The sequence below is a fragment of the Cetorhinus maximus genome, chromosome 21 (assembly GCF_964194155.1).
Source record: "Cetorhinus maximus chromosome 21, sCetMax3.hap1.1, whole genome shotgun sequence".
Taxonomy (NCBI): Eukaryota; Metazoa; Chordata; class Chondrichthyes; order Lamniformes; family Cetorhinidae; genus Cetorhinus; species Cetorhinus maximus.
The window spans coordinates 35,431,629-35,459,109 of record NC_135899.1 but is presented as its reverse complement, the minus strand read 5'-3'; the positions used below and the strand labels follow the sequence as shown (position 1 = coordinate 35,459,109).

The 27,481-nt window shown below is 47.7% G+C and overlaps 6 protein-coding genes and 1 pseudogene across 9 annotated transcripts in view; 5 read left to right on the top strand and 2 right to left on the bottom strand.

The window, feature by feature from the left end:
* Positions 1 to 27,481, bottom strand: part of LOC144695267 (uncharacterized) — a 556,511-nt gene that overhangs the window by 297,726 nt on the left and 231,304 nt on the right. The gene's annotated exons all lie outside the window — the stretch shown is intronic.
* LOC144695233 (uncharacterized) overlaps positions 1 to 27,481 on the top strand; it is a 313,865-nt gene that overhangs the window by 86,783 nt on the left and 199,601 nt on the right. The window lies entirely within an intron of this gene.
* LOC144695218 (uncharacterized) overlaps positions 1 to 27,481 on the top strand; it is a 184,415-nt gene that overhangs the window by 19,182 nt on the left and 137,752 nt on the right. The window lies entirely within an intron of this gene.
* Positions 1 to 27,481, bottom strand: part of LOC144695223 (uncharacterized) — a 218,638-nt gene that overhangs the window by 134,236 nt on the left and 56,921 nt on the right. The gene's annotated exons all lie outside the window — the stretch shown is intronic.
* The window catches only part of LOC144695228 (uncharacterized), a 142,236-nt pseudogene that overhangs the window by 65,836 nt on the left and 48,919 nt on the right, over positions 1 to 27,481 (top strand). The window lies entirely within an intron of this gene.
* LOC144695243 (uncharacterized) overlaps positions 1 to 27,481 on the top strand; it is a 157,052-nt gene that overhangs the window by 93,283 nt on the left and 36,288 nt on the right. The window lies entirely within an intron of this gene.
* On the top strand, positions 20,351 to 23,392 carry LOC144695257 (uncharacterized). The gene is made up of 2 exons (XM_078566165.1): positions 20,351 to 22,504; positions 22,541 to 23,392. The coding sequence occupies exon 1, from the start codon at positions 20,459 to 20,461 to the stop codon at positions 21,308 to 21,310; it is 852 nt and encodes a 283-aa protein (XP_078422291.1). The 5' UTR covers positions 20,351 to 20,458; the 3' UTR covers positions 21,311 to 22,504; positions 22,541 to 23,392.

The following is a 27,481-nucleotide window of genomic DNA, read 5'->3' as shown; positions in this document are numbered from 1 at the left end:
TCCGAGTCAGCCACTCCCCCAGTCAGAATCAATCTTGAATCCCGGTCACTTCCCCAGTCACAATGTCAATCTTCGACTCACAGTCACTTTCCCAGTCACAGAATCAATCTCCGAGTCACAGTTACTTTCATAGTCATGGAGCGAACCTGCGACTCAGTCACTGCCCCAGTCAGAGTCAATCTCCGAATCACGGTCACTCCCCCAGTCACAGAGTCAATCTCTGAGTCACAGCCACTCCCCCAGTCACAGAGTCAATCTCTGAGTTATAGTTACTCCCTCAGTCAGAGTTAATATCCGACTCACAATCACTCCCCCAGTTACAGAGTCAACCTCTGAGTCACATTTACTCCCCCAGTCAGCGTGAATCTCCGGGTCACAGTGACTCCTCCAGTCAGACTCAATCTCCGAGTCAGCCACTCCCCCAATCAGAATCAATCTTGAATCCCGGTCACTTCCCCAGTCACAGAGTCAATCTTCAACTCACAGTCACTCCCCCAGTCACAGAATCAATCTCTGAGTCACATTCATGGAGCAAATCTGCGACTCATTCACTCCCCCAGTCAGAGTCAATCTCCGAATCACGGTCACTTCCCCAATCACAGAGTCAATCTCTGAGTTATAGTTACTCCCTCAGTCAGAGTTAATATCCGACTCACAATCACTCCCCCAGTTACAGAGTCAACCTCTGAGTCACAGTTACTCCCCCAGTGAGAGTGAATCTCCGAAGTCACAGTGCTTCCCTCAGTCTGAGTCAATCTCCAAGTCAGCCATTCCCCCAGTCAGAATCAATCTCTGACTCACAGTTACTCCCCAAGGCACAGAGTCAAACTTCGACTCACAGTCACTCCCTCAATCACGGAGTCAATGTCCGAGTCACAGTCACTTCCCCAGTGACAGAGTCCAGCTCCGCGTCCCAGTCACTTCCCCAGTGTCAAAGTCCCCCACCGAGTCATAGTCACGTTCCCAGTCACAAAGTGAATCTGGAAATCACAGTTACTCCCGAAGTCACAAAGTGAACATGCAACTCACAGTCACTCCCCCAGTCACATGGTCAATCTCCGAGTCACGGTCAACACCCAGTCACATGGTCAATCTCCAAGTCACAATTACTCCCCCAGTCACAGAGTCAATCTCCGAGTCACGGTCACTGCCCCAGTCACAGAGTCAATCCCTGAGTCACGGTCACTGCCCCAGTCAGACTCAATCTCCGACTCACAATCACTCCCCCAGTTACGGAGTTAATCTCCAAGTCACGGTTACATTTCCAGTCACAGAGTGAATCTGCGACTCATAGTCACCTCCCAGTCAGAGTCAGTGTCCGAGTAACAGTCACTCCCCTAGTCAGAGACAATCTCTAAGTCACAGTCACTTCCACAGTCAGAGTCAAACTCCGACCCACATTCACTCGCCCACTCATAGAGTCAATCTCCGAGTCACAGTCATTCCCACAGTCATAGAATCAATCTCCAAGTCACGGTCATGCCTCCAGTCACAAAGACAACTTCCGAGTCAGGGTCACTCCCCAGTCACAGAATCAATCTCCGAGTCGCGGTCACTCCCCAGTCACAAAATCAATCTCCAAGTCACAGTCACTTTCACAGTCATAGAGTGAATCTGCGACTCTCAGTCACTACCCCAGTAAGAGTCAATCTCCGAGTCACAGTGATCCCCAGTCACATGGTTATTCTCCGAGTCAGAGTCACTTCCCTCGTCACAGAGTGAATCTGTGACTCACAGTTACTCCCCCAGTCACAGAGCCACTCTCCGAGTCAGTCACGCCTCCAGTCACAGAGACAACGTCCGTGTCACAGTTACTCCCCTAAACACAGAGTGAATCTGCAATGCACAGGTAATCCCCCTGTCAGAGTCAATCTCCTACTCACAGTCACTCCCCAAGTCACAGAGTGAATATCCGAGCCACGATCACTCCCCCAGTCAGTGTCAAATTCCGAGTCACAATCACTCCCCAGTCACAGAGTCAATCTCTGAATCACAGTTACTCCCCTCAGTCACGGGGTGAATTTGCGACGCACAGTCACTCCCCCAGTCACAGAGTCAATCTCTGAGTCACAATCATTCCCCGAGTCACAGAATGAATCTGCAACTCACAGTCACTCCCCCAATCAAATAGATAATCTCTGAATGACACTAACTCACCAGTCACACAATCAATCTCCGAGTCACAGTTACTTTCACAGTCATGGAGTGAATCTGCGACTCACAGTCACACCCCAGTGAGAGTCAACCTCCGAGTCACGCTCACTTCCCCAATCACAGAGTCAATCTCTGACTCACAGTCCCTCTCCAAGTCACAGAGTCAATCTCTGAATCACAGTCACTGCCCCAGTGACAGGGTCAATCTTCGAGTCACAGTTACTCCCCCAGTCACAGAGTCAATCTCCGAGTCAGATTACTCCCCCGGTCACAGAGTCAATCTCCAATTCACGGTCACTGCCGCAGTCAGATTCAATCTCCGGGTCACAATCACTCCCTCAATTACAGGGTCAATCTCTGAGTCACAGACACAGTATCTCCCCCAGTCACAGAGTAAATCTGCCACTCACGGGCACTGCCCCAGTCAGTGAATTCACAAATCATAGTCACTCCCAAGTCACAGATTGAATCTCCAAGCCACGATCACTTCCCCAGTCAGAGTCAATCTGCGCGTCACAGTTACTCCCACAGTCACAGAGTCAATCTCCGAGTCAGATTACTCCCCCGGTCACAGAGTCAATCTCCGAGTCACGGTCACTGCCCCAGTCAGAGTCAATCTCCGGTTCACAATCACTCCCTCAATTACAGGGTCAATCTCCGAGTCACAGTCACAGTTACTCCCCCAGTCACAGAGTGAATCTGCAACTCATGGGCACTGCCCCAGTCAGAGAGTGAATTCACAAATCACAGTCACTCCCCAAGTCACAGATGAATCTCCAAGCCATGATCACTCCTCCAGTCAGAGTTAATCTCCGGTTCACAATCACTCCCTCAATTACAGGGTCAATCTCCGAGTCACAGTCACAGTTACTCCCCCAGTCACAGAGTGAATCTGCAACTCATGGGCACTGCCCCAGTCAGAGAGTGAATTCACAAATCACAGTCACTCCCCAAGTCACAGATGAATCTCCAAGCCACGATCACTCCTCCAGTCAGAGTTAATCTCCGGGTCACAGACACTCCCTTGGTCAGAGTCAATCTGCGAGTCACAGTCACTCCCCAGTCACAGAGTCAATCTCTGAATCACAGCTACTCCCTCCAGTCACGGGTGAATTTGGGACGCACAGTCGCTCCCCCAGTCACAGAGTCAATCTGCGACTCACAGTCACTTCCCCAGCCACACAACCAATCGCCAAGTCACAGTCATGCCTCCAGTCACAGGGACAATCTCCAAGTCACAGTTACTTGCCTAGTCACAGAGTGAATCTGCGACTCACAGTTAATCCCCCAGTCAGAGTGAATCTCTGAGTCACAGTCACTCCCCCAGTCACAGACTGAATCTTCAAGTCACAGTCACTCCCCAGTCAGAGTCAATATCCGACTCACAATCACTCCCTCGGTTACAGAGTCAATCACTGAGTCACAGTTACTCCCTCAGTCAGAGTCAATCTCCGGGTCACAGTGACTCCTCCAGTCAGACTCAGTCTCCGAGTCAGCCACTCCCCCAGTCAGAATCAATCTTGAATCCCGGTCACTTCCCCAGTCACAAAGTCATTCTTCGACTCACAGTCACTCCCCCAGTCACAGAATCAATCTCCGAGTCACAGTTACTTTCACAGTCATGGAGCGAACCTGCGACTCAGTCACTCCCCCAGTCAGAGTCAATCTCCGGTTCACAGTCACTCCCCCAGTCAGTCAATCTCCGAGTCACAGTCACTCCCCCAGTCACAGAGTCAATCTCCGAGTCGCGGTCACTCCCCAGTCACAGAATCAATCTCCAAGTCACAGTCACTTTCACAGTCATAGAGTGAATCTGCGACCCACAGTCACTACCCGAGTAAGAGTCAATCTCCGAGTCACAGTCATCCCCAGTCACATGGTTATTCTCCGAGTCATAGTCACTTCCCTCGTCACAGAGTGAATCTGCGACTCACAGTTACTCCCCCAGTCACAGAGCCACTCTCCGAGTCATGGTCACGTCTCCAGTCACAGAGACAACCTCTGTGTCTCAGTTACTCCCCTAGTCACAGAGTGAATCTGCAATGCACAGGCACTCCCCCAGTCAGAGTCAATCTCCTACTCATAATCATTCCCCAGTCACAGAATCAATTTGCGACTCACAGTCACTCCAGCAGTCAGAGTCAACCTGTGAGTGATGCTCACTCCCCCAATCACAGAGTCAATCTCTGAGGCACAGTCACTTTCCCACTCACAGAGTGAACCTCTGACCCACAGACACTCCCCCAGTCACAGACTCAATCTCCGAATCAGATTATGCCCCTGGTCAGAGAGTCAATGTCCGAGTCACGGGCACTCCCCCAGTCACGGAGTGAATCTGCAACTCACAGTCACTCCCCAAGTCACAGAGTGAATATCCGAGCCACGATCACTCCCCCTGTCGGAGTCAAATTCTGAGTCACAATCACTCGCCAGTCACAGAATCAATCTCTGAATCGCAGTTACTCCCCTCAGTCACGGGGTGAATTTGCGAGGCACAGTCACTCCCCCAGTCACAGAGTTAATCTGCAACTCACAGTCACTCCCCAAGTCACAGAGTCAATCTCCGAGTCACAATCATTCCCCGAGTCATAGAATGAATCTGCAACTCACAGTCACTCCCCCAATCACAGAGATAATCTCTGAATGACAGTAACTCCCCAGTCACAGAATCAATCTCCTAGTCACATTTACATTCACAGTCATGGAGTGAATCTGTGACTCACAGTAACTCCCCCAGTCGGAGTCAACCTCCGAGTCACGCTCACTTCCCCAATCACAGAGTCAATCTCTGACTCACAGTTACTACCCCAGTCACAGAGTCAATCTCTGAGTCATAGTTACTCCCTCAGTCAGAGTGAATCTTCGGGTCACAGTGACCCCTCCAGTCAGAGTCAATCTGACGGTCACAGTTACTCCCACAGTCACAGAGTCAATCTCCTAGTCAGATTACTCCCCCGGTCACGGAGTCAATCTCCGAAACACAGTCACTTCCCCGGTCAGAGTCAATATCCGAGTCACAGTCACTCCCCCAGTCACAGAGTCAATCTCCGAGTCACAGTCACTCCCCGGTCACATGGTTATTCTCCGAGTCATGGTCACTCCTCCAGTCACAGAGACAACCTCCGTGTCACAGTTACTCCCCTAGTCACAGAGTGAATCTGCAATGCACAGGCACTCCCCCAGTCAGAGTCAATCTCCTCCTCACAATCATTCCCCCGTCACAGAATCAATCTGCGACTCACAGTCACTCCAGCAGTCAGAGTTAACCCGTGAGAGGACAGCATAAAAGCTAATGGGAAAGCATACAATGCGGCGAAGAGCAGTGGGAAACCAGGGGATTAGGAAGCCTACAAAGACCAACAGAGGACAATTAAAAAAGAAATAAGGAGGGAGAAGATTAAATGTGAGGGTAAACTAGCCAGTAAGATAAAAGAAGATTGCAAGAGTTTTTTTAGATATATAACGGGTACGAGAGAGGCAAAAGTGGACATTGGGCCGCTGGAAAATGACGCTGGAGAAGTAGTAGTGGGGAACAAAAAAATGGCGGAGGAACTGAATAGGTACTTTGCGTCAGTCTTCACGGAGGAAGACACGAGTGACATCCCCAAAGTTCAAGAGAGTCGGGGGGCAGAGGTGAGTATGGTGGCCATTACCAAGGAGAAGGTGCTAGGAAAACTGAAAGGTCTGAAGGTGGATAAATCACCTGGACCAGATGGATTACACCCTAGAGTTCTGAAGGAGATAGCTAAAGAGACAGTGGAGGCGTTAGTGGCGATCTTTCAGGAATCACTGGAGTCAGGGAGGGTCCCAGAGGACTGGAAAATCGCTAATGTAACCCCCCCCCCCTGTTTAAGAAGGGAGTGAGGCAAAAGATGGTAAATTACAGGCCGATTAGCCTGACCTCGGTCGTTGGTAAGATTTTAGAGTCCATTATTAAGGATGAGATTTCAGAATACTTGGAAGTTCTTGGTAAAATTGGGCAAAGTCAGCATGGTTTCATCAAGTGGAGGTCATGTCTGACAAATCTGTTAGAATTCTTTGAGGAGGTAACGAGTAGGTTAGACAAAGGAGAGCCAATGGATGTTATCTATTTGGACTTCCAGAAGGCCTTTGACAAGGTACCGTACAGGAGGCTGCTCAGTAAGATAAGAGCCCATGGTGTTAGAGGCAAGGTACTAGCATAGATAGAAGATTGGCTGTCCGGCAGGAGGCAGAGAGTGGGGATAAGGGGGTCCTTCTCAGGATGGCGGCCGGTGACTAGTGGAGTTCCGCAGGGGTCAGTGTTGGGACCACAACTTTTCACTTTATACATTAATGATCTAGATGAAGGAACTGAGGGCATCCTGGCTAAGTTTGCAGATGATACAAAGATAGGTGGAATGACAGGTAGTATTGAGGAGGCGGGGAGGCTGCAGAAGGATTTGGACAGGTTAGGAGAATGGGCAAAGAAGTGGCAGATGGAATACAACGTGGGCAAGTGTGAGGTCATGCACTTTGGTAGGAAGAATAGAGGCATGGACTATTTTCTAAATGGGGAGAGAATTCAGAAGTCTGGAGTGCAAAGGGACTTGGGAGTCCTAGTCCAGGATTCTCTTAAGGTTAATTTGCAGGTTGAGTCGGTAGTTAGGAAGGCAAATGCAATGTTGGCATTTATTTCGAGAGGACTAGAATATAAAAGCAGGGATGTGCTGCTGAGGCTTTATAATGCTCTGGTCAGACCACATTTAGAATATTGTGAGCAATTTTTGGCCCCGTATCTCAGGAAGGATGTGCTGGCCCTGGAGAGGGTCCAGAGGAGGTTCACGACAGTGATCCCAGGAATGAAAGGCTTAACATATGAGGAACGTTTGAGGACTCTGGGTCTATACTCGATGGAGTTTAGAAGGATGAGGGGGGGATCTGATTGAAACTTACAGAATACTGAGAGGCCTGTTTAGAGTGGACGTGGGGAAGATGTTTCCATTAGTAGGAGAGACTAGGACCCGAGGGCACAGCCTCAGAGTAAAGGGAAGACCTTTTAGAGCCGAGATGAGGAGAAACTTCTTTAGCCAGAGAATGGTGATTCTATGGAATTTATGGCCACAGAAGGCTGTGGAGGCCAGGTCATTGAGTGTATTTAAGACCGAGATAGATAGGTTCTTGATTGGTAAGGGGATCAAAGGTTGCGGGGAGAAGGTGGGAGAATGGGGTTGAGAAACGTATCAGCCATGATTGAATGGCAGAGCAGACTCGATGGGCCAAATGGCCTAATTTCTGCTCCTATGTCTTATGGTCTTATGGAGTGATGCTCACTTCCCCAATCACAGAGTCAATCTCTGAGGCACAGTCACTTTCCCACTCACAGAGTGAATCTCCATCTCACAGTCACTCCCCCAATCACAGAGTCAATCTCTGACTCACGGTCACTTTCCCATTCACAGAGTCAATCTCTGACTCACAGTCACTCCCCCAGTCACAGAGTCAATCTCCAAATCAGATTACGCCGCCGGTCACAGAGTCAATGTCCAAGTCACGGGCACTGCCTCAGTCACGGAGTGAATCTGCAACTCACAGTCACTCCCTAAGTCACAGAGTGAATATCCGAGCCACGATCACTCCCCCCGCCACAGTCAAATTCCGAGTCACAATCACTTCCCCAATCACAGAGTCAATCTCTGAGTCACAGTAACTCCCCCAGTCACAGAGTCAATCTCCGAGTCACAATCATTCCCCGAGTCACAGATGAATTTGCAACTCACAGTCATTCCCCAATCACAGAGATAATCTCTGAATGACACTAACTCCCCAGTCACAGAATCAATCTCCGAGTCACAGTTACTTTCACAGTCATGGAGTGAATCTGCGACTCACAGTTACTCCCCCAATCAGAGTCAACCTCCGAGTCACGCTCACTTCCCCAATCACAGAGTCAATCTCTGAGTCACAGTCACTGCCCCAGTGACAGAGTCAATCTCCGAGTCACAGTTACTCCCACAGTCACAGAGTCAATCTCCGAGTCACGGTCCCTGCCCCAGTCAGAGTCAATCTCCGGTTCACAAACACTCCCTCAATTACAGGGTTAATCTCCGAGTCACAGTCACAGTTACCCCCTCAGTCACAGAGTGAATCTGAAACTCACGGGCACTGCCCCAGTCAGAGAGTGAATTCACAAATCACAGTCACTCCCCAAGTCACAGATTGAATCTCCAAGCCACGATCACTCCCCCAGTCAGAGTCAATCTGCGGGTCACAGTCACTCCCTCGGTCAGATTAATCTGCGACTCACAGTCACTCCCCAGTCAGAGTCAATCTGCGACTCACAGTCACTACCCCAGTCAGAGTCAATCTCCGAGTCACAGTCCCTCCCCAGTCACATGGTTATTCTCCGAGTCATGGTCACTTCCCTAAGTCACAGAGTGAATCTGCGACTCAAAGTTACTCCCCCAGTCACAGAGCCACTCTCCGAGTCATGGTCACGCCTCCAGTCACAGAGACAACCTCCGTGTCACAGTTACTCCTCTAGTCACAGAGTGAATCTGCAATGCACAGGCACTCCCCCAGTCAGAGAGTCAATCTTTGACTCACAGTCACTGCCCCAATCACACAGTCAATCTCCGAGTCACGGTCACTGCCCCAGTCAGAGTCAATCTCTGGTTCACAATCACTCCCTCAATTACAGGGTCAATCTCTGAGTCACAGTCACAGTTACTCCCTCAGTCACAGAGTGAATCTGCAACTCACGGGCACTGCCCCAGTCAGAGAGTGAATTCACAAATCACAGTCACTCCCCAAGTCACAGATTGAATCTCCAAGCCACGATCACTCCCCCAGTCAGAGTCAATCTGCGGGTCACAGTCACTCCCTTGGTCAGAGTTAATCTGCGAGTCACAGTCACTCCCCAGTCACAGAGTCAATTTCTGAATCACAGTTATTCCCCCCAAGTATCAGGTGAATTTGCAACGCACAGTCGCTCCCCCAGTCACAGAGTCAATCTGCGACTCACAGTCACTTCCCCAGCCACACAATCAATCGCCAAGTCACGGTCATGCCTCCAGTCACAGGGACAATCTCCAAGTCACAGTTACTGCCCTAGTCACAGAATGAATCTGCGACTCACAGTCACTACCCCAGTCACATGGTTAATCTCCGAGTCATGGTCACATCCCTAGTCACAGAGTGAATCTGCGACTCACAGTTACTCCCCCAGTCAGAGTGAATCTCTGTGTCACAGTCACTCTCCCAGTCACAGAGTGAATCTTCAACTCACAGTCGCTCCTCAGTCAAAGTCAATATCCGACTCACGAACACTCCCCCTGTTACAGAGTCAATCACTGAGTCACAGTACCCCCCCAGTCAGACTCAATCTCCAAGTCAGCCACTCCCCCAGTCAGAATCAATCTTGAATCCCGGTCACTCCCCCAGTCACAGAATCAATCTCCGAGTCACAGTTACTTTCACAGTCATGGAGCGAATCTGTGACTCAGTCACTGCCCCAGTCAGAGTCAATCTCTAAGTCATGGTCACTTCCCCAATCACAGAGTCAATCTCTGAATCACAGCCACTCCCCCAGTCACAGAGTCAATCTCTGACTCACAGTTACTACCCCAGTCACAGAGTCAATCTCTGAGTCATAGTTACTCCCTCAGTCACAGAGTCAATCTCTGAGTCATAGTTACTCCCTCAGTTAGAGTCAATCTCTGAGTCAGTCACTCCCCCATCAGAATCAATCTCTGAATATCGGTCACTTCCTCAGTCACAGAGTCAATCTCTGAATCACAGTCACTCCCCCAGTCACAGAGTCAATCTCTGACTCACAAGCACTCCCTCAATTACAGAGTCAATCTCCGAGTCACAGTATCTCCCCCAGTCACAGAGTGAATCTGCAACTCACAGTCACTCCCCAATCAGAGTCAGTATCCGACTCACAATCACTCCCCCGGTTACAGAGTCAATCACTGAGTCACAGTTACTACCCCAGTCAGAGTGAATCTCCGGGTCACAGTGACTCCTCCAGTCAGAAACAATCTCCGAGTCAGCCACTCCCCCAGTCAGAATCAATCTTGAATCCCGGTCACTTCCCCAGTCACAAAGTCAACCTTTGACTCACAGTCACTTTCCCAGTCACAGAATCAATCTCCGAGTCACAGTTACTTTCATAGTCATGGAGCGAACCTGCGACTCAGTCACTGCCCCAGTCAGAGTCAATCTCCGAGTCACGGTCACTTCCCCAATCACAGAGTCAATCTCTGAGTTATAGTTACTCCCTCAGTCAGAGTTAATATCCGACTCACAATCACTCCCCCAGTTACAGAGTCAATCTCTGAGTCACAGTTACTCCCCCAGTGAGAGTGAATCTCCGAAGTCACAATGCTTCCCTCAGTCTGAGTCAATCTCCAAGTCAGCCATTCCCCCAGTCAGAATCAATCTCTGACTCACAGTTACTCCCCAAGGCACAGAGTCAAACTTCGACTCACAGTCACTCCCTCAATCACGGAGTCAATGTCCGAGTCACAGTCACTTCCCCAGTGACAGAGTCCAGATCCGCGTCCCAGTCACTTCCCCAGTGTCAGAGTTCCCCACCGAGTCATAGTCACGTTCCCAGTCACAAAGTGAATCTGGAAATCACAGTTACTCCCCAAGTCACAAAGTGAACATGCAACTCACAGTCACTCCCCCAGTCACATGGTCAATCTCCGAGTCACGGTCAACACCCAGTCACTTGGTCAATCTCCGAGTCACGGTCACTGCCCCAGTCACAGAGTCAATTCCTGAGTCACGGTCACTGCCCCAGTCAGACTCAATCTCCGACTCACAATCACTCCCCCAGTTACAGAGTTAATCTCCGAGTCACGGTTACATTTCCAGTCACAGAGTGAATCTGCGACTCATAGTCACCCCCCAGTCAGAGACAATCTCTGAGTCACAGTCACTTCCACAGTCAGAGTCAAACTCCGACTCACAGTCACTCGCCCACTCATAGAGTCAATCTCCGAGTCACAGTCACTCCCACAGTCATAGAGTCAATCTCCAAGTCACGGTCATGCCTCCAGTCACAAAGACAACTTCCGAGTCAGGGTCACTCCCCAGTCACAGAATTAATCACCGAGTCACAGTCACTCCCCCAGTCACAGAGCCAATCTCCAAGTCACGGTCACTCCCCAGTCACAGAATCAATCTCCAAGTCACAGTCACTTTCACAGTCACAGAGTGAATCTGCGACTCACAGTCACTACCCTAGTCAGAGTGAATCTCTGAGTCACAGTCACTCCCCCAGTCACAGAGTGAATCTTCAACTCACAGTTACTCCCCAGTCAGAGTCAATATCCGACTCACAATCACTCCCCCGGTTAGAGTCAATCACTGTGTCACAGTTACTCCCCCAGTCAGAGTGAATCTCCGGGTCACAGTGACTCCTCCAGTCAGACTCAATCTCCGAGTCAGCCACTCCCCCAGTCAGAATCAATCTTGAATCCCGGTCACTTCCCCCGTCACAGAGTCAATCTTCGACTCACAGTCACTCCCCCAGTCACAGAATCAATCTCTGAGTCACATTCATGGAGCAAATCTGCGACTCATTCACTCCCCCAGTCAGAGTCAATCGCCGAGTCACGGTCACTTCCCCAATCACAGAGTCAATCTCTGAGTCACAGCCACTCCCCCAGTCACAGAGTCAATCGCTGACTCACAGTTACCACCCCAGTCACACAGTCAATCTCTGAGTCATAGTTACTCCCTCAGTCAGAGTCAATATCCGACTCTCAATCACTCCCCCAGTTACAGAGTCAATCTCTGAGTCGCAGTTACTTCTCCAGTCAGCGTGAATCTCCGGGTCACAGTGACTCCCTCAGTCTGAGTCAATCTCCGAGTCAGCCATTCCCCCAGTCAGAATCAATCTCTGACACACAGTTACTCCCCCAGTCACTGAGTCAATCTCCGACTCACTGTCCCTTGCCCATTCACAGGGTCAATCTCTGAATCACAATCACTTCCCCAGTCGCAGAGTCAACCTCTGACTCACAGTCACTCCCACAGTCACAGAGTCAATCTCCAAGTCACAGTCACTCCCCCAGCCATAAAGTGAATCTGCAACTCACAGTCACTTCCCCAATCACAGACACAATTTCCAAATCACGATCACTCCCCCAGTCAGAGTTAAACTCCAAGTCACAGTCACATTCCCAGTCACAGAGAGAATCTACAACTCACAGTCACTCCCCCGGTCACAGAGTCAATCTCCGACTCTCAGTTACTCCCCTAGTCGCAGAGTGATACTGCAATTCACAGTCATTCCCCCAGACACAGAGTCAAAATCTGAATCACAATTACTCCCCTTGTCACAGACAAAATCTCCGGGTCACAGTCACTTTCTGAGTCACAGTCACTTCCCCAGCCACAGAGCCAATCTTCCAGTCACAGGGACAACCTCCAAGTTACAGTTACTTCCCTAGTCACAGAGTGAATCTGCAACGCACAGTCACTCCCCCAGTCAGAGTTAATCTCCGACTCACAATCACTCCCCCAGTCACAGAATGAATCTGCAACCCACAGTCACTCCCCCAATCACAGATAATCTCTGAATCACAGTCACTCCCCAGTCACCGAGTCAATCTCCAAGTCACGGTCACTTCCCCAATCACAAAGTCAATCTCTGAATCAGATTGCTCCCCCGGTCACAGAGTCAATCTCTGAGTCACAGTCACTCCCCCAGTCACGGAGTGAATCTTCAACTCACAGTCACCCCCCACAGTCAGAATCAATCTCCGACTCACAATCACTCTCCCAGTCACAGACACAATCTCCGGGTCACAGCCGCTCTCCGATCACAGTCACTTGGAGGTTGTCCCTGTGATCCCCCAGCCATAAAGTGAATTTGCAACTCACAGCCACTCCCCCAGTCACAGACACAATCTCCAAATCACGGTCACTCCCCCAGTCACAGAGTCGAACTCCAAGTCACAGTCACATTCCCAGTCACAGAGAGACTCTACAACTCACAGTCACTCCCCCAGTCAGAGTCAATCTCCGACTCACAGTTACTCCCAAGGTCACAGAGTGATACTGCAACTCACAGTCATTCCCCCAGTCACAGAGTCAAACTCTGACTCACAATCACTCCCCCAGTCACAGTCAATCTCCGACTCACCATCACTCCCCCAGTCACAGACACAATCTCCAGGTCACAGTCACTCTCTGAGTCACAGTCACTTCCCCAGTCACAGAGCCAATATCCAAGTCACGGTCATGCCTCCAGTCACAGGGACAACCTCCAAGTTACAGTTACTTCCCTAGTTACAGAGTGAATCTGCAACGCACTGTCACTCCCCCAGTCAGAGTCCATCTCTGACTCACAATCACTCCCCCAGTCACAGAATGAATCTGCAGCTCACAGTCACTCCCCCAATCACAGAATCAATCTCTGAAACACGGTCACTCCCCCAGCCACAGAGTCAATCTCTGAGTCAGATTGCTCTCCTGGTCACAGGGTCAATCTCTGAGTCACAGTAACTGTTCTAGTCACAGAGTGAAACTGCAACTCACAGTCACTCCCCCAGTCACAGTATCAATCTCCAAGTCACAGTCACTCTCCCTGTAACAGCGTCAATCTCCAAGTCACAGTCACTCCCCCAGTCACATTATCAATCTCGAAGTTACAGTCACTCTCTGAGTCACAGAGTTAATCTCCGAGTCACAGTCACTCTCCGAGTCACAGAGTCAATCTCCAAGTCACAGTCACTCTCCGAGTCACAGAGTCAATATCCGAGTCACAGTTACTGCCTCACTCCCTGAGTCAATCTCCGACTCACAGTCACTTGCCCATTCACAGATTCAATCTCTGAATCACAGTCACTCCCTCACTCACAATGTCAATCACCGCCTCACAGTCACTCCCCCAGTCAGAGTCAATCTCTAACTCACAATAACTCCCCCAGTCGCAGAGTCAATCTCTGAATCACGGTCACTCCCCCAGTCACCGAGTCAATCTCCAAGTCATGGTCACTTCCCCAATCACAGAGCCAATCTCTGAATCATGGTCACTACCCCAGTCACAGAGTCAATCTCCGAGTCAGATTGCTTCCCCGATCACAGAGTCAATCTCTGAGTCACAGTAACCGCCCCAGTCACAAAGTGAATCTGCAACTCACAGTCACTCCCCCAGTCAGAGTCAATCTCCGACTCACAGTTACTCCCCCAGTCACAGAGTGATACTGCAATTCACAGTCATTCCCCCAGTCACAGAGTCAAAATCTGACACACAATCACCCCCCCATTCACAAACACAATATCCAAGTCACGGTCACTCTCCCAGTCACAGAGTGAATCTGCAACTCACAGTCACTCCCCCAATCACAGATAATCTCTAAATCACAGTCACTCCCCAGTCACGGAGTCAATATCTGAATCACGGTCACTCCCCCAGTCACAGAGTCAATCTCCAAGTCACAGTTACTCCCCCAGTAACAGCGTCAGTCTCCAAGTCACAGTCAATCCCCCAGTCACATAATCAATCTCCAAGTCACAGTCGCTCATCGAGTCACAGTGTCAATATCCGATTTTCAGTCACTCCCCCAGTTACACAATCAATCTCCGAGTCACAGTCACTCTCCGAGTCACAGAGTCAATCTCCAAGTCACAGTCACTCTCCAAGTCACAGAGTCAATATCCGAGTTACAGTCTCCCCCACTCACAGACTCAATTACCGACTCACAATCACTCCCCTAGTCACACAGTCAATCTCCGAGTCACAGTTACTCCCCCAGTAACAGTGTCAATCTCCAAGTCATAGTCACTCTCCCAGTCACAGTATCAATCTCCAAGTCACAGTCACTCTCCCAGTTGCAGAGTCAATCTCCGAGTCACAGTCACTGCCTCACTCACTGAGTCAATCTCCGACTCACTGTCACTTGCCCATTCACAGACTCAATCTCTGAACCACGGTCACTCCCCCAGTCACCGAGTCAATCTCCAAGTCATGGTCACTTCCCCAATCACAGTCACTCATCGAGTCACAGTGTCAATATCTGATTTTCAGTCACTCCCCCATTCACATAATCAATCTCCGAGTCACAGTCACTCTCCGAGTCACAGAGTCAATCTCCAAGTCACAGTCACTCTCCCAACCACAGAGTCAATATCCAAGTTACAGTCACTCCCCCAACCCACAGAGTCAATTACCGACTCACAATCACTCCCCCAGTCACATAGTCAATCTCCGAGTCACAGTTACTCCCCCAGTAACAGTGTCAATCTCCGAGTCAGTCACTCCCTCAGTCACAGAGTCAATCTCCGAGTCACAGTCACTCCCCCAGCCATAAAGTGAATCTGCAACTCACAGTCACTCCCCCAGTCGTAGACACAATCTCCGAATCAGGATCACTCCCCCAGTCACAGAGTCAAACTCCGAGTCACAGTCACGTTCCCAGCCACAGAGTGAATCTGGAACTCACAGTTACTCCACCAGTCACAGAGTGAATCTGCAACTCACAGTTACTCCCCCGGTCAGAGTCAATGTCTGACTCACAGTTACTCCCCCAGTCATAGAGTGAATCTGAATCTCAGAATTACTCCCCCAATTATAGAGTCAAAATCTGAATCACAGTTACTCCCTCCAGTCACAGAGTCAAACTCCGGCTCACAATTACTCCACCAGTCAGAGTCAATCTCCGAGTTAGTCACTCCCCCAGTCAGAGTCAATCTCTGAATCACAGTCACTCCCACAGTCAGAGTCAATCTCCGACTCACAATCAATCCCCCAGTCGCAGAGTCAATCTCCGAGTCATACTTACTCCCCCAGTCAAAGAGTCAATCTCCGGGTTACAGTCACGTTCCCAGTCACAGAGTAAATATGGAACTCACAGCTACTCCCGCAGTCACAGAGACAATCTCCAAGTCACAGTTACTCCCCTAGTCACAGAATCAATCTCTGAGTTACAGTTACTCCCCCAGTCAGAGTCAATCTCTGACTCACATTCACTGCCCCAGTTACTTACCCAGTCACAGACTCAATCTCTGAATCACAATCACTCCCTCACTCACAGAGTCCATCTCCGAGTCACAGTCACTCCCCCAGTTACAGAGTCAATCTCCGAGTCACAGAAACTCCCCCGTTACAGAGTTAATATGCAACTCACAGTCACTTCCCAATCACATAGTCAATGTTTGAATCACAGTAACTCCCCAAGACACAATGTTAATCTCTGAGTCACAATCACTCCCCCAGAGTCAAGCTGCGAAACACAGTCACTACCCTAGTCACAGAGTCAACCTCCGACTCACAATTACTCCCCCAGTCACAGTGTCAATCTCCGACTCACAATCACTGCCCCAGTCACAGAGACAATCTCCGAGTCACAGTTACTCCGCGAGTCAGAGTCAATCGCTGAGTCACAGTTACTCCCCCTGTCAGAGTCAATCGCCAACTCACAATCACTCCACCAGTTGCAGTGTCAGTCTTCGAGTCACAGTCACTCCCCCAGTCATAGTTAGTCTCTGAGTCATAGTCACTCCCCCAGTGACAGAGTCAGTCTCCGAGTCACAGTCACTCCCCGAGTCACTGAGTCAATCTCTGAATCACAGTTACTCCCCTAGTCACAGAGTGAATCTGCAACTCACAGTCACTCCCCCTGTCACAGAGTGAATCTGCGACTCACAGTCACTCCCCCAGTCACAGGGTCAATCTCTCGGTCACAATCGCTCCCCAAATCACAGAGTCAGTCATTTCTCCTTTCTGTTTGCTCTCCTGTGTCTCTTTCTCCAGGGATCCTCTGTCCTGTGCCCCTCCCTCTTGTGCCTCTATCCCCGCTCTACCCCTCTCTCATGTCTCCTCTGCCCCTCTCTCCTGTGTCCCTGCCTTTCTCTCTCTCTCTCCCGAGTTCCTCTCTCCTGCCTGCTTCTCTCCTGTGTCCCTCCCTCCTATGCATGTGTTGACCCACTATTGCACCTTGGATGCTGTGGGTCTTCCTCTTCTGGTCTGCTGTCAAACACATCCGAGGCTACACATCCCACACTGATGTTGTCAGTTTGAAAGCCTCAGAGGATGAAGAATGCTATTCTCACACTAGAAATCTCTGTCAAATGTTTGCCAGGGGAACTGAGACAGCAGCTGGAATAAGTGAGGTTTTATTCAGATGGGACACTGACAAGTTTAATTCCCCACCTGATCTGCTGCTCAAAGTCGCCTCCGTTTCACCGGTCAGTTTCCCAAGCTTCAGGAAACTCATGTTGCTCCAGAAATATTAGGATTGGCTGTGAGAGACGTCAATCAGAGAGCCCACCCACTCTGCCCATTCCCTCCTCTTCCTCTTCCACAGCTGCTTCACTTCCTGTCGGGACTGAAAACCAAGTGAGGAGACGGTGAGTGAAGGAACACAATTTATAATAATTACATCACATAATATCCACACTAATGTTCAGGCAGTCTGACTATCCTGTGGGGAATCAGCTGTGGAAATGCCCCTTATGCTGTGTGAGAACATCCAGCTGAGAGAGCTGTTTACTCGGTGCTTTGTGCTGAACTGTTTGCCTGGGAGCTGTGTGTTGGATATTGAGTGTGTTTATTGGAAGCATTCTGATTTACAGGCTGAGTTTTGTTGAAGGGTCATTACTAAATTTGAGAAGGTGAGGTGTAATTATCTGGGAGGTTCAGAGTGTCTGTGGATTCTTACTGATTTCCTATTGTTGAGTTGTGTGTGTGTGTTGGGAGCTGGTTATCATCTTGTGGACTGTGAATGTTCAGTTCTGTATGTGTGTGTGTGTGTGTGTTCGGATCTGGGTGTTTCCTGTCTTTTCAAATCCCTCCAATACTTCCCACCACCCTATCTCTTAATTTTGGAGAGGGTAGGCTACAAAAGATTTACTAGAATGATCCCAGGATTGAGGGATTACAGTTACATGGATAGGCTGGAGAAGCTGGGATTTTTTCCCTTAGAGCAGAGAAGGCTAAGAAGAGATTTGTTAGAGATGTTTAAAATCATGAAAGGTTTAAAGAGAAGGGTCAATAAGTAGAGGTTATAGAGAAAAGATGATTGGCAAAAGAATCAGAGGCAACTTAATGCAAAACCTTTCTACACAATGTGTGGTTAGGATTTGGACTGCACTGTCTGATAGGATGGTAGATGCAGATTCAATAGTAACCTTCACTAGGTTCAAACCTGGAGTCTAATGTATACCCAATGCTGCTCCTGATATGCCCACCTACTGGTTTGATGATAATCATGGAATGAGAGCTGTGCTGGGCTGTGATATTGTGGTGGAATACAATCCTGCTGCTGCTGATGGCTCACTGCACCTCATGGATACCCAGTTTTGGGATCTGTCCTTAGTCTACTTCCCTGATGATTAACATGGTAAAGTACTCATTCATCAGTTGGGAGGAGAGTGGTAGTTTTCCTTGAACTTGTTTGACCTGAAGCCATGAGACTCCAAGTAGTCAATATTGAGATTTCCCCATCTGCCAGTGGGATGGGACATACCCAGGGATTGTGACGGAGGAGTCTGGGATGTTTCCAGATTGATACGATTCAGTGAGTATCACTGCCACTTGACCAGTCTGTGGGGCTGCTCTCCTTATTTGGTTACATGTCCTCAGACCTAGGTAAGAGAGACTTCACAGATTTCACTGGGCTGAGATCACCTTAATCTGATTCTGACGGAATGCCAGGATTGTCCAGATCTATCTATCCCTTATTATTGGACTTTGTAGTGATTGTTAATCATTGTTTGCTCAGCCACTTTAGAGGGCAGTTCAAAGTCAACTATCTTGTGTGGGACTGGAGTCATATGTGGACCAGACCAGGCAGTTGTCGCAGGTTCCCTTCCTTGAAGGACAATATTTGGGTTTTTAGGACAGTCTGAAAGTTTTCATGTTTTTATTTTGATTCTATTCAACAAATTTCCAAAATTTATTAAATTTAGTTTCACAACTTGGAGTGGTTGAGTTGAATGTCATAAACTTCTTTAAGGGGAAACTAGATAAGCACGTGAGGGAGAATGGAACAGAAGGGTATGCTGATAAGGTGAGATGAAGAGGGTTGAGTGGAGTCTGGAGTGAAGCATGAACACCAGCATGGACCAATTGGGCCGAATGGCCTGTTTCTGCACTGTAATTCTATGTATGTAAATTTTCATGGTTAGATTTCAACTCACAATCTCAGGATTGTTAATCCAACACCATTGCAATTCGGCTGCCATACCTGGAGACACATTTATTGAAATGTCTTTTAATGCCTTCTTTAAAGATTTTACCCGAAGGCCTCGGCCTTTCCCAAAAGTCTGGGCTTGGATTTGATAGTTTTGCCCAGTGCTGTGGCTGATAGCTGAATTTGGGATGAGCAGTCTGAGTGAATGCAGTGTATCTAATTTCCCAGGATAAACCAGAACCCTTCAATCAGCTACACTGAAGCAGCATTTTCCTTAGCTTCTCGCACTTCCTGCCCGTTGTGTTTTCTTCAAATAATTTTGGAAAACAAGGGGAGAAATTTCAAAATCTCCATTGAATTAATATTGCTCCTGAGTGTTTTTCATATTAAACACATACTCTCAGGGTAAAACTGGTCTTCACCAGCACGTCTCCAGCTCAAAGTTAATCGATAGCCCGTTTTACATTCCGTCCGACTGTCTCTTCCATTGCCCTCACGGCAATTCGGAAGATTGGGGGCAGGACGGAGGAAAGAAAGTAGCCACATTGTCTACTCCTGGTCACTATCCAGTGTCCCTGCTGGAAACAGGGTGTGTGACAGTCAAGTGAGGAAAAAGAAAGGACTTGTATCTGATCCCCCACACAGGGGAATAGCAGACTGACACTCACTGTGGAACAGTCGCTAACTGAGGAGTCAGCCCCTTCAGCAAAGGAGGAGAGGGAGTTTGAGGAAATCATGTTTACTTTTCCTGTTTTACAGAAGGATTGCGCCATACTACACCAGAGAATACAGAGAGGATAGACACCGCAGATAGATCCTGACCATCACACAAGGAAGAACTGTGGGAAGACATCCAGTCCCTTCACAGTATTGCTTAACACAGTGAAACCATCATCTGGAAATCAGTCGGATCAGGGGATCTGAAACTGGTCAGTGGCGTGGAGCCTTCCGTCAGAACCAACCTTTCTGACGGTTCGGCTGTGGGCGATCAGTCAGGGTGAGGCTGGGAAGAAGTGTGAGCGGCTGCAAGTGTGGTGAGAGCTTCAATCATTCATCGAGTATCATGAACCACTGACTCATTCCTACAGGTGAGAGGCTGTGAGGTGTGTGAGGAGGGTTCCATAGGCTCATAAGGTCTCCTAATAGACAAGGTGTGTCTCTTGTCCCACCAGTTGCATAAGTGGAGCTTCATGGAGGAGAAACCATTCAAATGTGAGGTGTGCGACCAAACCTTCACACGTTCATTGACGCTTGTGGAACACCGACGCATTCACACTGGGGAGAAGCCATTCACATGTGAGGTGTGTGACAAATCCTTCTCGCAGTCATCAATCTTCCGCTCTCACCGACGTATTCACACAGGGGAGAAACCATTCACGTGCGGTGTGTGTGATAAATCCTTCACACATTTCTCGAACCTCATGCGCCATCGGGCAGTCCACACAGGGGAGAAACCCTTCAAGTGTGAGGTTTGTGATAAAGCTTTTGCAACATCTACAAGGCTCCTGAGACACCAGAGTATTCACAGAGGGGAGAAACCCTTCAGGTGTGAGATTTGTGAGGTGGCTTTCACACAATACTCCCATCTCCTGAGCCACCAGAGGATTCACACAGGGGAAAAACTTTTCAAGTGTGAGGTCTGTGACCGAGCCTTCACACAGTCATCGACGCTTGTGCAACACCGACGGATTCACACTGGGGAGAAACCGTTCACGTGTGAGGTGTGCAGCAAATCATTCTCGGATTCGTCGACTCTCCGTGCACACCAACGCATTCACACAGGAGAGAAACCATTCACATGTGATGTATGCAACAAATCATTCTCACAGTTAGCGAACCTCACTGCACACCGACGCACTCACACAGGTGAGAAACCATTCATGTGCAAAGTGTGCAACAAATCATTTTCGCGGTCATCAACCCTCCATGACCACCAACGCATTCACACAGGGGAGAAACCATTCATCTGTGAGCTATGTGACAAAGCCTTCAGACGCTTGTCGATGCTCCTGGTCCATCAGAGGATCCACACGGGGGAGTAACCCTTTAAGTGTGAGATTTATGAGGAAGTTCTCCTGAGATCTTCGCACCTCCTGAACAGCAGTGGATTCACACAGGAGAGAAACCATTCAGGTGTGAGGTGTGTGACATGGCTTTCACATAGTCAAAGTATCTGCTGGTCCATCAACACACTCACACAGGGGAGAAACTTTTTCAGTGTGAGTTCTGTGATAAAGCCTTCACATAGTTGTCAGACCTCTTGGAACGTCAGCGAACCCACACAGGAGACAAACCCGTCGAATGTGACCTGTGCCGGGATTGTTTCGCCAACTCCCCCTCTCTCGCCATACACTGACGTCTCCACAAGCTCTTGGAGCCGGGTCACCATCTTCTGCAACAGTGACAGTTGAGTGTGTTGTTTACCCTCCAGTGCTCACACAGGGGAGCCGTCGTTCCAAAGCACTGTCTGTCTCAGCAGTGTCTGTCTCGAACCTCTCCCACCATCGGTCCAATTGCTTCAAGAAGGACAATTTAATCTTTGACCAGATCGCTAATCACCAAAAGAAGACATTAATATGTATAGAAGCTCCTGTATAAAATCATCCATTCAGTGCAGTATCAAGTACAAGTCACTCATAGACTCTCATTCTGAACAAGAAGGCAATCAGATACCCAGTGGTTCGAAAGGCTTCAGCTTCTGATCTACCAGCGCAAGAACCCGGGGGGAGGAGCCATTCCTAGGATAGTAATGTAGGTACATCAGTTAGCCTCAGCATCTCTGGTCTATGGAGGGGGAGAATCAGCCAGGAATCCCGCTCCTCATCAGTGACTGCAGATGGGAAGTCAGGGGGAGGGCAGCATGTGTCTCGGCTGTGACAGTCTCCATTGTCTTACAACATTCACTGTCTTGGGTCTACACATGCTGAATGGCCACTCGAACAGAGCACTAGAGGCCAATCAATGTCCACAGTCTGTACTCCAGGTCAGTACCTTGATGATTTGAGGGAATGTGAGAGGACAACAGCTTGTATTTATAGAGCACTTTAATATTGTCAAACATCCCAAAATGTTTCATAGAGATGTAATCAGCGAAAAATTAACACCGAGACAGAGAAGGGGATGACCAGAAATGTGGTCAAAGAGGTGGAATTTAAGGAGGGTCCTAAAGGAGGGGAGAAAGATAAAGATGCAGAGAGGTTTAAGGAGGGAATTCTAAAGATCTCTTTATACCTAAGGTGCATCTGTTACAAGCTCTGTTAACACAAGGACAGCTACATGGAAGAGAAACCCTCAAGTGTAAAATTTGTGTTAAAGGTTTCGTGGTGTCTTTGAGCCTCCTGAGATATCAGAGGAATCACAAAGGGGAAGAACCTTTCAGGTGTGAGGAGTGTGACCAAGTCTTCACATCTAGTACCACTTCCCAGCATTCTCCCCATAGCACATTCTTCCTTTTCAGATAATACAATTCCCTCTTGAATTCTCGATTGAACCATTGAACCTGACTCCACCACATTCTCAGGCAGTGCATTCCAGATCCTAACAACTCGCTGCGTGAAAAGTTTTTCCTCATGTCTCCATTTCTTCGTTTGCCAATTACCCTAAATCTGTGCTCTCTGGTTCTCGACCTTTCTGCCAACGGGAACAGTTTTCACTTATTCTGTTCTGTCCAGACCCCTCATGATTTTTGATATTTCTATAAAATCTCCTCTCAACCTTCTCTTCAAGGAGAACAGTCCCAGCTTCTCCAATGCATCTATGTAACTGAAGATCCTCATTCCTGGAACCATTCTCCTGAATCTTTTCTGCACACTATTGCCTTCACATCTTTCCTAATTTGTGGTGCCCAGAACTGGATGCAATACTTCAGTTGAGTCTGAACCAGTGTTTTATACAGGTTTAACGTAACTTCCTTGCTTTTGTACTCTCTGCCCAGGATGTCGTATGCTTATTAACTGCTCTCTCAACCTGTCCTGACACCTTCAATGATTTTGCACATATACCCCCAGGTCCCTCTGCTCCTGCATCCCCTTTTAGAATTCTACCCTTTATTTTATGTTGTCTCGCTGTGTTCTTCCTATTAAAGTACTTCACCACACTTCTCTGCATTAAATTTCATCTGCCACTTATCTTGGTGCCTTATCAACTTCAGTACAGGCAGCCTATCCCATACCTCCTCCTTATCAATTTCAAACTCTTCAAATGTCTGAACTGCCTCCTCTTTCACCATGACCTGGGCAGCATGTTCTTCTTTGGTAAAGACAATGCAAAGTATTCATGTAATACCTCAGCCATACCCCTTTCCTCCATGCAGAAATCCCCTTATTGGCCCCTAATTGGCCCCACTCTTCCTTTTACCACCCTTTTACTATTTATATGCCTATAGAAGACTTTTGGATTCCCTTGTTGTGACACAGCAATTGGTAAAGGCTGAGATGTTTAAATCCCAGAGGGAAACTTGAACAACTGTCATAACCTTTATTTTCAATTGGTATGTTTGAGATGCAGCTCTGAATTCAGGAATAAAACCACTGACCTCAAGAGGTTTTTTATATAAAACTAAATTAAACATTTATTAATTTAACAACAAATTAAACACATACACATGTCTACAGATTACTACCATAATAACTTTTAAACAAATCCCCAAATTAATCACTCCCAGGTAAATCTTCACCAAGGCAACAATAACCCATAGACTTTAAACAGACACCAGGCAAAGCACACTTGACCTTATGAATTCAAAATGAGGTTCCTTGTAATGTGTTTCCTTTGCAGACCGAGTTGTAGGCTTACAGGCTGGTTAGATCTTAAATGCCTCTGCCCTGCACACACAAAACTCCTTTCTGTTTATACCTATCATTGAATGTAAATTTTCCATTGTATTACTAGGTTTTTTAAATTTTACCTCTCCTAACAATAATCCTTTCATTCCACCAATATTATTAGTAATATAAACACATTGCTTGGCATCTGTCAGCTAGGTACAGATTTTACCCATTCTTTTGAATGGTTTATTCAATAAATGCAAATGTACTCTTTTCCTTCTATCCTTACTTACTGTTTACCCAATTAACATCTCAAACTACTATATATCAAAGTACCCAGACTATCTGACTTTAATTAAGCCACACACACAGATACAGACCCTACCACAATTCCAATTTAACAGTAGTTTCCAATAACATTATAGACATTAACATCTCTTCATGACACCCTTTTATGTTAGCTTCCAGAATCTTCTCATACTCTCTCTTTCCATCTCTTAACTGCTTTTTCAATTCCCATCTGAGCCTTCTATCTTCAGCCTGGCTTTCTGTTGTATTATCCACCTGACATCAGTCACAAGCATACTTTTTCTTCTTCATTTTAATCTCTATCTCGTTTGCCATCCAGGGAACTCTGGATTTCTTTGCCCTATCTTTCCCCTTTGTGGGAATATCCTTTGACTCTGCCTGATCTATCTCCTCTTCAAAGACAGCTCATTGTTCAGTTACTGTTTTTCCTGCCAACCTTTGATTCCAGTTTATCTGGGTCAGATCCAGTCTTACCCCATTGAAGTTGACTTTCCCTAGTTAATTATCCTTACTCTGGATTGTTCCTTGTCCTTTTCCATAGCCAACTTAAACCAAATGATACAATGATCACTGTCCAAAAATGTTCTCCCACTGACACTTGATCCACTTGGACCTTTTATTCCCAAGAACCAGATCCAGCACTGACTCCTTTCTCATTGGAGTGGAATCATACTGTAATGGAAAATTCTCCTGAACACACTCTAGGAACTCTTTCCTCTCTCTGTCCTTTGCATCATCACTATCCCTGTCAGTATTCAGATAATTAAAGTCTCCCATTGTAACTAATCTATAATTCTTGCACCTCTCTGTAATTTCTTTGCAGATTTGTTCCTCTCCATCTTTCGCACTAGTTTGTCGCCTATAGACCACATTGATCGCACCTTTTTTTCCCTACCTTGAGCCAAATAGATTCTGTCCTTGACCCTCTGGGACATCCTCTCTCTCTTTCCAGCATTTCAATGTTCTGCTTAATCAATACTGCCACCCCTCCTCCTTTCCTTCCTTCCCTCTCTTTCCTGAACAGCTTATATCCAGGAATATTTAATGCCCAGTCCCACCCTCCTTTGAGCCACAATATCATATTTCCACATGGCAATCTGCGCCGGCAACTCACCAATCTTATTTAATACAATCTGCACATTCACATAGACTTTGTTCCTTTCCCCCCTTACTCTGACCTCACCTACTACTGTAGTGCTATCTGTCTCTCCCAATACTCTGTGTACATTGGCATTCCTCTCTAATCTGACCTCCTGGTTTCCATTCCCCTGCCAAGTTAGATTAAACCCTCCCCTATACGACCAGCAAACCGCCCGCAAGGAAATTCATCAGGGTTCTGTTTAGGTGTAACCCCTCTGGTCTGTACAGGTCCCATCTCCCCCAGAACTGATCCCAATGTCCCAGGAATCTAAAGCCCTCCATCCTGCTCTTTCTCTCCAGCCACACATTCATCTGCTTTATCCTCTTATTTCTATAACACTATGCGTGTTACCAGAAGATAGGTCCTGTTTGCCGATTTCTTACCCAGCCTCCTAAATTCTGACTGCAGGACCACATCCCTCTTTCTACCTGTGTTGTTGGTACCGATATGGACCATGACTCCTGGCTGTTCACCCTCCCTTCCCTCAGGGTGCTCTGCAGCTGTTGACCCTGGAATCAGGGAGGCTTCATACCATCCCGGATTCACATCTGCAGCTGCAGAAATGCCTGTCTGTTCCCCTAATTATTGAATCTCCTATCACTATTGCTCTTTCAGTCTTCTTTGTGCCCCCTGTACAGCTGATCCAGCTGTGGTGCCATGGACTTGGCTCTGGTTGCACTCCCCAGATCAACCATCACTTTTATCAGTATTCAGAACTGAATACTGGTTGGAGAGTGAGATACACTCAGGGACTCCTGTACTACGCGCCTTCCTGTCACTTCCTGACATCTTCCCCGAAAACCCTAGCTCGAATTTTAATGCTGTGCCCCCTGTGCTGGTAAAGTGATCCAGCTCTCAGGAGTGGGTATGAGGTAGAATCGGACCCTGCTTTAGTTGGTAATTTTCAAATGCTTTGTTATTTTGGTTAATTCAAAGTTTGGTGTAAGCTGAATATTGAATATTGTGTTGTTGTTTGTCTGATGTTTTATCAATCTTCTGTGTAGATTTATAACTCACAATAAATTCATTTGTTTAGCCTCACCCAAACCAGCTGATTTGACAGCACGGTGTGTTCCAATTCACTGAAACAGTCAGGAGCCTACAATAAGAGTCCTGTACACAATATATTGGTCAATGTCACTGTGGGCTGGTATACTTTCTCCATCAATGTGTTTATAATTTCTCGTTCACAGGAAGCAGAACATTTCCCTGAGAAAGAATGAACAACTTTCACAAACTTTGTGCTGAAAGCGCTTTACAACCAATTGATGGGTAATTAAGCAAAAGTGGCAGCCAATTTGTGCACAGCAAGCTCCCACAAATAGCAATGTGATAATGATCAGATAATCTGTTTTTGTGATGTTGTTTCTGAGATTCATATTGGCACCACGGATAACTCACCTGCTTTTCTGTAACATAGTGTCATGGGATCTTTTACATTCACCTGAGCGGGTGACAGTGCAGCACTGCCTCAGTACTGCACTCGAGTGTCAGCCTCAGTGCTCAAGTCTCTGGCGGAGTGAGACTTGAACCCACAACCTACTGACTCAGAGACAAGAGTGCTAACTCAGTCACAGCTGACAATAACTTATAATATTTCTGTTGTATTAGATTCAGTTTCTAAGGGGTTAAGTCCCAAGGCTGTGTACAAAATGCTTTCCCACCTGTAAACTGGCAGCCTGCAAGTTTGATTTGATTTAAAGTCGTAACTAGTTAAAGCTGCAGGTGTTAGTGTTGTCTTTGTGTCTGGGTTCCTGAAGCTGTGAAAGGTGGTAAAGTCCCTGGTGTCAGCTGGAATGGACATCTTAAGGGATTGTCTTCAATCAGTACTGCTGATTAACCATTCTGCTTTCATTCACTCATGAAGGTTCTATTGTTTAGGCACAGTTCTAACAGTCTGTCATGAATAAAACTCGGGGAATAACCCACTCTTCCCAGGAAAGCTCAGTGTTAGTTTCAGTGAGGTTTTTGAGCTTTTCAAATCCCTCCATGGCCTC

Excerpts from the sequence above, each read along its gene's own strand:
- LOC144695257 (XM_078566165.1), top strand. The coding sequence starts at position 20,459 with ATGGAGGAGAAACCATTCAAATGTGAGGTGTGCGACCAAACCTTCACA.